General features: G+C 43.4%; 2 protein-coding genes across 3 annotated transcripts; both read left to right on the top strand.

Moving 5' to 3' along the window:
* The first annotated feature begins 366 nt into the window (after positions 1–366).
* On the top strand, positions 367–2,420 carry LOC108890469 (mamu class II histocompatibility antigen, DR alpha chain). Its single transcript, XM_018687342.2, has 4 exons — positions 367–529; positions 1,223–1,471; positions 1,712–1,996; positions 2,098–2,420. The coding sequence occupies exons 1-4, from the start codon at positions 382–384 to the stop codon at positions 2,115–2,117; spliced, it is 702 nt and encodes a 233-aa protein (XP_018542858.2). The 5' UTR covers positions 367–381; the 3' UTR covers positions 2,118–2,420.
* A 1,039-nt stretch (positions 2,421–3,459) lies between these two features.
* LOC108890468 (H-2 class II histocompatibility antigen, E-D beta chain) lies at positions 3,460–6,114 on the top strand. 2 transcript variants are annotated; one of them, XR_007809841.1, is made up of 6 exons: positions 3,460–3,605; positions 3,755–4,024; positions 4,929–5,142; positions 5,494–5,561; positions 5,656–5,855; positions 6,005–6,114. XR_007809841.1 is itself a non-coding variant. In XM_018687341.2 (5 exons), the coding sequence occupies exons 1-5, from the start codon at positions 3,551–3,553 to the stop codon at positions 5,667–5,669; spliced, it is 621 nt and encodes a 206-aa protein (XP_018542857.1). In that variant the 5' UTR covers positions 3,460–3,550; the 3' UTR covers positions 5,670–6,114. The 2 variants fall into 2 exon arrangements, 1 of the variants encoding a protein (XP_018542857.1); XM_018687341.2 differs by having other exon boundaries at positions 5,656–6,114.
* Positions 6,115–10,545: the final 4,431 nt, after the last annotated feature.

The raw sequence follows: 10,545 nt of genomic DNA, 5'->3' as shown, positions 1-10,545 counted from the left end.
CAGCTCAGCGTCTCTCACCGGCTCCTCGCGGACTCTGTCTCGTGTTCAGGACTTGAACATTTCATTCACCTCTCCTCGTGCTCCGTTCACCTGCGGTCAGCTGACCCTGTGTCACTGTGTGAATGTTCCGGGCAGCGCTGACTGATGAAGCACGGTTCCGTCTCTTCTCTGTTCATCTTCATTTATTTAATTATTTAGTCAAAGGTTTTACCTTCAGACTCCAGTTTGACTTCACATTGATCTACAATGATATAATGATGTGACGTCATTTGATCATTTAACAATAAACATGTGTAATGACCTGTATTATTGATTATTGATCAGTGTCCAGCTGTGACTGTTTCTCCTGCTGCTTTAATCTACCTGGTTACTGATGACATCATGTGCTGTGATTGGCTGCTGTGTCAGTCCCCTGACAGAGTCTCAGAGTCAGTCCTGCTGCTGCCGCTGAGGGGTAAGGTGATGATGATGATGATGGTGATGAAGGTGTCGGGGCTGCTCCTCATCCTCTCCTGTGTCTCTGCTGACAGTAAGTGTTTAAACCTGAGATGATCCTGGATTCAGGTTTAAGTCAGACTTGTTTTCAGTCTGGATGATCTCAGAGATTAAATCCAGGTTAAATGTGACCTGACTCATGTTCATTCATCATATCTGAGTCTGAGCGTCTCTGACTTCAGGACAAAAACATCTCATTTCAATGTTAAGACGTTAGTTTCTTTAAGTTTTATTTTTCTGTCAGTTCTTGTGATAATCTGTTGTTTCAGATTAAAAATGTGATTTAAAGTTTAGATCAGGTTTTTCTGATGTGGTCCTGATGGAACGTGTCGTGTTAGGGTTAGTTTTTAGTCGGTCATGGTTTAAACTGAGAATCCAGTTGAAGTTAAAGTTGAACCATTGTCTTGATTCAGTTCAGTTTGAAGAATCAGATGTTTGTGTTGAATGAAGAACAGCACAGAGTGAACAGAGGTCAGGACCTGATTTATCCTCATGTTTTAAAGAGACTGATCACTGAGTCTGAAACAGTGCATGATGGGAAGTCTGTTTGATGAAAAACTTGATTTAATGAGCAGAGTGAAGTGAAGCAGCTTCAGCTCATCATTAGAGGTTTAAACCCTTAGGTTACAGCAGCTCTGAAAGGTCTGAACTCAAACTAATTAAATGATTATTCTGCATGTGACCACAAAGGTCACAGCTGATTCATCAGTCCTCATTCTGTTCTCAGGTCTCCATGAGGACCTCAGTATCAGCGGCTGCTCTGACACTGATGGAGAGCAGATGTTCTCTCTGGATGGTGAAGAGCTGTGGTTCGCAGACTTCATCAACAAGAGAGGAGTCGAGCCTCAGCCCAGTTTTATTGATCATATCAGCTACCAGGAGGGAACTTATGAAGCAGCTGAGGCTGATCAGCAGATCTGCAGACAGAACCTGAAAATACTACGTCAAGTCAACAAGGACGTTCCACTGGAGCTCGGTGAGAACAAACATCTAACTCCTCTGTTAATGTTTTGACTCAGACCTTTAAAACTAATCATTCTGATTCAGATGTTTGAGTTTCTGTTCATGTCTTAGTTGATTTGCTTCAAGAAACTACAACATGAGAAATCAAAGTGCTACAATAATAAAAACAGAACAGAACAGAACAGTAGAGATCCTGACAGGACTGAAACAGTCATTTACAGTGAGAGCTGATGTTTACTGTGTCTCTCTGCAGATCCACCGAGCGTCCCGAACATCTACACCAGAAACCACATGCTGCATGGAGAGAAGAACATCCTGATCTGTCATGTGTCTGGCTTCTATCCTGCTCCTGTCAACGTCTCCTGGACCAAGAACGGAGTGAACGTGACTGAAGGAACCAGCATCAACGTCCCCTTTCCAAACAAAGATGGTTCCTTCACTCAGATCTCCAGACTGGAGTTCATCCCACAGCTGGGAGACATCTACACCTGTACAGTGACACATCCAGCTCTGAACCAACCACTGACCAGAATCTGGGGTGAGACACTTTATTTACAGATATAACTGACCAAACTACAGCCGATCAGAGAGATAACTGACCATAACTATAACTATAACTAACTGATTTTCTGTCTCCAGATGTTGTGTACCTGCAGTAGTTTGTGGCTCTGTCTGATTGGTCGCTGCTGGAACCTTCTTCCTCATCAAACCGCTGCAGCTGATTGGCTCGAGTTGATGATGTCATCAGTATTTTTATGTGATATTAATCCTGTAGGAAACTAATCAGAGCTGATCGCCTCCACCAAACATCTGTTCAGTCATTACAAAGAGAACATCTGTCTGTAACACAACTACTAACATCTGTGAACCCACAACATCAACACACCAGCTTTACCTGAATCACTGACTTAAATAAATATAAAATATTTTTATTCATATAATAAATATAAATATAAAAAGAATGAATCCTGACTCTTGACTCTGTTGTCCTGTTTATGACTGTTCACAGATTATTATCATGTATCACATGATTGATCACATGATTGATCACATGATCAGTGTTTCCATATATCTTTGTTGTTTCATGTTTTAACAATAAACCAACTGATGTCATCACATGAAACGTTTCACAACAGACTGAGGAAGTTGTAGTGAAAAGAGAAAGTTACAGTTACAGTTACATTCCATTTCCTCGTGTCAGACTTTTTTATCCAAAGTTAAAGTGAGACGACTCTGACTTTCTGTCTGAATGTAAATCACTCTGAACCGTCTCACAGCTCCTTTTATCTTTATTTTAATGACTCAGTATTTTCCTTCATGTTATTCTCAGTGTTGGACAGGAACCTGAACTGTAGCTCTGAGTCTGTCTCTGTTTATCTCTGTGTTATAAATAAAGTTGGTTTAAAAAACACTGAGCATCAGATTCCTCATCAGTTCTTCACCTCAGGACGTTTTCCATCAAGGTCAAGGAAAAGAAGTTAGGACAGAATTAGACATGTTTAACCAGTAGAGGTCATGTGACCAGATGTGCCGCTGCATTCTGGACCATCTGTGAGGGGAGGACCATCAGAAGACCTGAGAGAGAACCAGGGTCTGAACCAAGAGCTGAGGAGGACATAGACAGATGAGACCAGGTGAGACCAGGACCAGGAAACAGGTGAGACCAGGTGAGACCAGGACCAGGAGACAGGTGCGTCATGGTCAGAGAGGAGAATAATCCAGTCGACTGTTAGAGCTGCAGAATGAAACACAAAGAAATGGTGATGTACAACTGAAGAAGACTGGAAAACTAAAAGTAGTTAGTTACAGTTCACCCAGGTAATGTTACAGCTCATCAGGAGTTTTGCTGACAGTGCCCCCAGTGGTCACTCACAGCACTGCAACAGCAAAATCCCTCTGCAGCCCAAAAGTCCAGTTCCCCAAAGACCTGCGTTTAAAAAGAGATGTCTATAAACCTGTGACCAGGACAGAGCACAGTGTGAGTGATCTGCCTGGTAACAGGTGACGCTGCAGGTCATGTGATCATGTCCTCTGGTTTTTAGAGCAGCTCTCAGTCAGACTGTGTCAGTGTTGGTGAAGTGAACAGAGGGACATGGCTTCATCCTTTCTCAGCTTCTCCCTCCTCTTCATCGCTGTCTGCTCAGCAGGTAGGGGCAACACTCTGATCTATACTCTGATCACTCATGAATACTCTGATCTATACTCTGATCACTCATGAATACTCTGATCACTGATCAATACTGTGATCAGTGATCAATACTCTGATCAGCACTGTGATAACTCGTCTGTTCCTCAGATGGATTTCTGAACTACGTGTTGACTCGCTGTGAGTTTAACTCCACTGATCTGAGTGACATCGAGTTCATCAGGTCGTATGTTTACAACAGACTGGAGTTCATCAGGTTCAGCAGCAGTTTGGGGAAGTTTGTTGGATTCACTGAGTTTGGAGTGAAGAGCGCAGAACAATGGAACCAAGGTCCGGAGCTGGCTCAGATGAGAGCTGAGAAAGAAAGATACTGTGTTCCTAACATTAACCTTGAGTATCAGGCTGCTCTGACTAAGACAGGTGAGTCTGTTCATCAGATTCATCAGCACTGACTGAACTGTGTTTACTATGCATCAGTAAAAACTATTCTACTGTTTCTACTGATGTTGTAACATCTGGATCAGTTCCTGTTTTCAGACTTTATAAACTGAAACACAGCAGACTGACACCTGGTAGAGAAACATTGTAACTGCACCATCACAGTCTGATTATTATTGATTAGCTTCAGTTTTCAGATTCAACATGAAACAGCTGCAAACATCTGGATCAGAGTCTGAGCAGGTTCTCAGTCATCCAGGTCTTCATCAGGTCTAGAGGCTGGTTGGAGAGGCCCTGGTGTTTCACCTGTTGGAGGTGGACCTGAGAGTCGTTAGGGTCACATGGGTGGAGGTGTGGATGGAGGTGAAGTTGCCCAGGTGAGGACTGTAACAAAGGAGAAGATGTTGGAGTGAAGGAGGACGTCTCTACGACACCACCTATCATCCACCTGGGACACAGTCCTGATCCTGAACCAGATGATTTAACCCACCTCCAGCTGGTTCAATAACCAGCCTCTAGACCTGATGAAGACTTCAGGTGAGAAACGTCTTCAGGAAAAGACGTTCAGATATCAGTCTCACAGCAGCAGCAGTTCGTCTGTCTTTACAAAATAAACCAGTTCTCCTGTTAGTGTTTGTCCTCGCTCCTGGACGGAGCTGTAACAGAGAGTATCTTTACTGAGGGCTGTAACTTGTAATGGATTATTTTTACTCTGTTACTTCAGTGAGGGATGAGAGGACTGACTGCAGGTCAGAGGTTTCATGTTGAACTGGTTCAGTGTCTGGACGTCCAGTAATCAGCATCACCGGGTCAAAGGTCAACATCTGGTCAGTCTTTGAACGCTGATGATGGTGGTGATGATGATGAAGGTGTCTCTGTGTTCCAGTCAAACCCTCTGTCAGGCTTCACTCCTCATCTCCTCCTCCTGGTGAACATCCCATCATGTTGGTCTGCAGCGTCTACGACTTCTACCCCAAACAGATCAGAGTGAGCTGGACCAGAGACGGACAGGAAGTCACCTCTGATGTCACTTCCACCGAGGAGCTGCCCAATGGTGACTGGTACTACCAGGTCCACTCTCAGCTGGTGTACACACCCAGGTGAGTCCAGGATCAGGTCCAGGTCCAGGTCCTGGTCCTGGTCCAGGTCCAGGAGCCTTGTCCTGTCAGAGGCTTGTCTTAGTCTTTCTTCTTCCGGAGCATTCTCCACCTGTTTAATCAGAGGCAGGTAAATGTCCCAGAATGCACTGCACACCAACCAGCAGTGATGGAGGAGCTGATCCAGACTCAGAGCTGCTTCAGCAGAGACCGTTCACATGTTTCAACTGTTCCAACTGTAAACAGTCCTGGACTCCACATTTGGGTCAGGTTGAGTCCAGGTGGGTGCAGGTGGGTCCAGGTGGGTCTGGTCAGATCAGCAGTGTAACAGTTGTGTGTTGTTCTGTGTTGAAGGTCTGGAGAGAAGATCTCCTGTGTGGTGGAGCACGCCAGCCTGAAAGAACCTCTGGTTACTGACTGGGGTAAATACCTGTCTGTCTCTACACCTGTCTGTACACCTGTCTGTCTGTCTGTCTGTCTGCTCACCTGTCTGTGTCTCTAACTGTCTGTCCTCAGATGCAGAAGAGTGAGGCAGGATCCTGTCCTGGTCCTGGTTCTGGTCCTGGTGCTGGACCTGTTGCTTATTGCCAAATTGACGAAAAATCAGCTGCTGCTTCTCCTGCTTCCTGTTCTGACTCTCATGCTACCTGCTGGACTGACTGAACACCTGATCATCAGCTGGTCTAACTCTGATCCAGGACTCTGATCCTCAGCTGGTTTAAACCTGATCCAGGACCATCAGACTGGATCACAGTCCTGTTGATGGTCTCAACATTTTCTCTGTGAACTGAATCTGTGAGACATTCAGGTTCTGACAGAAACCATCATCAGGACTGTGGTGTTTCCTGTGACAGTCCTGGATCAGGTTTAATCTGGACTCTGTTGGATCAGCTGGATCTGAACTCCGTGATCATATCTGATCCAGGTCTCTATTGATTGTGTGATTGATTCATAATAAACCCTCAGAAACTTGAAGTTTGTCCTTCTTTAGAAACTGTCGCTGATTTTCTGCTCAGGATTATTCCTGTAGGTTTTTAAAGACCTGAACCTGGAGCGTGTGTTAGGGTTGCACATACGAGTCACATACGAGTTTTGGCTGTTAAATAATGAGACTGAGGATAAAACCAGGTGGTTCAGTCACACTGAGTGTTATATGTCAAGGTTCAGTATTCACACACAGCTGCTTTAAGTTTCCAATCAGTGACGTCTTTAGTTCACTGTTAGATACTGACTGAAGTGCAGGTGTTTTTTCTGAGGAGTCAGAAAATGATTAGATTTGAAGTTGAGCAAATCAAACCAAACAGCAGCTGAATCTCTTCATACATTAACTGAGGTGTATGAGGAACACTGCAGGCCACGTGTTTGAATGAAACAAAAGACTTAGTGAAGGCAGAGAGGATGTTGAAGACTATGAATGTGTGTCCATACACATCAAACACTTCTGAAAACATTCAACAAACTGAACAAATGGTTGGAAATGGTCGAGGACTCAGTTTAAGAATGAAAGAAGAACTGGTCTCCATTCATAAAGAGACAGTTCGGTAAATTCTGCATGAAAATTTGAACATGACAAAACTGTGTCAATACTCACACTGCATCCTCAGTAAAAGTTTCTATCCCAAAAACAAATCACAGTGTTGATCACCTCCTCATTCACCTGATCTAACACCGTGTGACTGTTTCCTGTTTCCTGTTTCCTAAGATCAAATCTGTGCTCAAAGGAACATGATCAGAGTCTGTGTTAAAAAAACGACAGAGGTTCTGAGAAAACTGTCTGAAGACCTGCTGCACTTTGATCAGTGGACCTGAATGCAGCGATGTGTTGAAGGACGAAGACACTGAGAACAGTTTCTGTTCAATGAAACTGGATCACAGCATCAGTCTGGTTTTTAACAGCAGCATCTAGTCTGAACTCTGGGCCTCAGTTGGTTCAGGGTCAGGGACAGTTCACAGTCAGGTGGTCTGACAGAGTCCAGGTTTTGATTATCAGGGAACTACAATGATCTGATTCCAGTTTCTGTGCAGCTGTAGTTGCAGAGTTCAGCCTGTAGGTGGCAGCATCAGACTGCAGATGTTTGTATAATAATAATAATAATAATAATCAAAGTGTTTTTATTGATGTTTCATATTTATACAACAACAAACATCCCATTCAGAAGAAGAGTGTTGCCCTGCAAAGTAAATCTAAGATGCTCTAATTTAAACTGTGCCATCACCTCCTCTACCCATTGTTTATGAGATGGTGGCGTTGCTTTTATCCAGTTAAATAAGATCAGGCCAACAATAAGATGAATGCTATCGCTTTCCTTTGAGTAACTGTTATGCTTCCCCTGGTGTCACCCCAAAGATGGCTGCCAGAGGACCGGGCTCTACATCCTTATTATAGATGGATGAGAAGGTTCTAAAAATTTAGTCCAGAACTCTTTCAGCCTCGGGCAAGACCAGAACATGTAACATATATTGGCTGGCACCTGTTTACATCTTGGGCACGTCGAAGAGAGAGAGAATAGCGAGAGAAGAACATAGCATAACACAGGTTCCTTATAAAACGTAAAGTGATGCCAATAATACAGCAGTAGTAATGATAGTAGTGATAATTAAAGTATTAACTGCTAACACATGGGGCGGCTGTGGCTCAGGATGTAGAGCGGGTCACCCACTAATCGGAAGGTCAGCGGTTCGATCCCCGGCTCCTCCAGTCCGTGCCGAAGTATCCTTGGGCAAGATACTGAACCCCACCCACACATTCACGAATGTGTTAGAGCGCTTTGTTATAGTGCAAGCGCTGTGTGGATGTGTGTGTGAATGGTGAATGTGATGGGTAGTGTAAAGTGCTTTGAGTGGTCGATACGACTAGAAAAGCGCTATATAAGTACCAGTCCATTTACCATTTAACACAGCAATAATACAACTAATAGCAGTATAAGTAATTTCTAATTCTAGCAGCAGGTGTTGAGTGGAGTTGTAGGAGCAGCAGGAGACTTGTCATCACAGATCAGACTCTACAGCTCCAGAGGGAGAAATACCTGCAGAAAGAGACAGAAGAGGAGACAGAGACGGAAGAGCACAATACTACAGGAAAGGGGAGATATTGAGTTAGTAACATGTTTATGGGATATGTATCCATACTGTGGAGGGAGTGAGAGAGAGAAGCTCAGTGCATCATGGGAGATCTCCCGGCAGTCTAGGCCTATAGCAGTGTAACTAAGGAATGGTTCAAGCCTGAGCCAACCCTAACTATAAGCTTTATCAAAGAGGAAAGTTTTAAGCCTACTCTTAAAGGTACAGAGGGTGTCTGCCTCCCGGACCGAAACTGGGAGAAGGTTCCACAGTAGAGGAGCCTGATAACTGAAGGCTCTGCCTCCCATTCGACTCTTAGAAACTCTGGGAACCACCAGTAAACCAGCATTCTGGGAGCGCAGAGTCCTAGTGGGATTGTAGGGGACTATGAGATCTTTAAGGTAAGATGGAGCCTGACCATTAAGGGCTTTGTAAGTGAGGAGGAGGATTTTGAATTCTATTCTGGATTTGACTGGGAGCCAATGTAGAGAAGCTAACACAGGAGAAATATGGTCTCTTTTCCTAGTTCCTGTCAGTAATCTGCTGCAGCATTTTGAATCAGCTGCAGAGTCTTTAAAGAATTGTTGGGGCAGCCTGATAATAATGAATTACAGTAGTCCAGCCTAGAAGTAACAAATGCATAGACCAGTTTTTCTGCATCCTTTTGAGACAGAAAATGTCTAATTTTGGTGATATTACGCAGGTGAAAGAAGGCAGTCCTAGAAGTTTGTTTTACATGTGAGTTAAAGGACATATCCTGATCAAAGATAACTCCCAGATTCTTTACAGTGGAGCTGGGAGCCAGGGCAATGCCGTCTAATGGAACTACATCATTAGAAAATTTATTTATGATGTGTTCAGGACCAATTATAATGACTTCAGTTTTATCTGAGTTCAGGAGTAAAAAGTTGCTTGTCATCCAAGTTTTAATGTCCCTAAGACAAGCCTGGAGTTTGGCTAGATGATTGGTTTCATCAGGCTCCATTGACAGATAAAGCTGTGTATCATCTGCATAACAATGGAAATTTATGGAGTGTTTCCTGATAATATTGCGCAAGGGAAGCATATACAGAGTGAAGAGGATTGGTCCAAGCACTGACCCTTGTGGAACTCCATGTCTAACTTTTGTGTACATGGAGGAGTAGTTGTTAACATGTACAAACTGAAGCCTATCAGATAGATAGGACTTAAACCAGTTTAGTGCAATTCCTTTAATGCCAATAAAGTGCTCCAGTCTCTGTAAAAGGATGTGATGGTCAATTGTATCAAAAGCAGCACTGAGATCTAACAAGACAAGTAGAGAAACAAGTCCGTTGTCTGATGCAATCAGGAGGTCGTTCGTAACTTTTACAAGTGCTGTCTCTGTGCTGTGATACAACCTAAATCCTGACTGAAAAACCTCAAATAAACTATTATCCTGTAGAAAGTCGCACAACTGCTTTGCAACTGCTTTCTCTAGAATTTTGGAAAAAAAAGGGGAGGTTACATATTGGTCTGTAATTGGCTAATACGTCTGGATCTAGAGCGGGCTTTTTTAGAAGAGGTTTAATTACAGCTGTTTTATACAACTGCGGCACATAACCTGTTACCAAGGACAGATTTAACATATCTAAAACAGGACTGCAAATTAAGGGCAGAGCTTCCTTAAGCAGCCTAGTTGGGATGGGGTCTAGGGGACAAGTTGAAGGTTTAGATGCCGAAATAATTGATGTGAGCTGGGGGAGGTCAATGGGAGAAAAGGAGTCAAGGTTAGGTTTTGCAGCTGAGTCTATGGATCCTGTGTTATGACATAAATCAGTACTGGTTGAAGGCAGGATGTGATTAATTTTGTCTCTAATAGTAGAAATTTTATCATTAAAGAAGTTCATAAAATCATTGCTGCTGAGGGTTATAGGGATGTGTGGATCTATAGAGCTGTGACTCTCTGTCAGCCTGGCTACAGTGCTGAAGAGAAACCTGGGGTTGTTCTTATTATCTTCTATTAATGACGAGTAATAAGTGCCTCTTGCATTACAGAGGGCTTTTTTATATCTTTTGACACTATCCTGCCAGGCTAAGTGGGATTCTTCCAGTTTGGTGGAACGCCACACTCTTTCAAGCCTACGTGCTGTTTGTTTTAGTGAACGAGTTTGGGAGTTGAACCATGGAGCTTGCCTCTTCCTCTTTATTGTTTTCATTTTTAGGGGGGCGATGGAATCTAGAGTTGTACGTAGTGAGTCTGCAACACAGTCTACAAGATGATCAAGCTGGGAGGGAGTAGCTTCTGCAAAATTAAGATGAGGCACTGGACCTAAGTTAGTGGGAATCATTTCCTTGAATTTAGCTACTGTATTATCGGAAATATTT

Source organism: Lates calcarifer, unplaced genomic scaffold (genome assembly GCF_001640805.2).
Source record: "Lates calcarifer isolate ASB-BC8 unplaced genomic scaffold, TLL_Latcal_v3 _unitig_1765_quiver_1012, whole genome shotgun sequence".
Lineage (NCBI taxonomy): Eukaryota > Metazoa > Chordata > Actinopteri > Centropomidae > Lates > Lates calcarifer.
The sequence above is the reverse complement of the archived record's forward strand: the minus strand, read 5'-3'. Positions and strand labels throughout refer to the sequence as shown.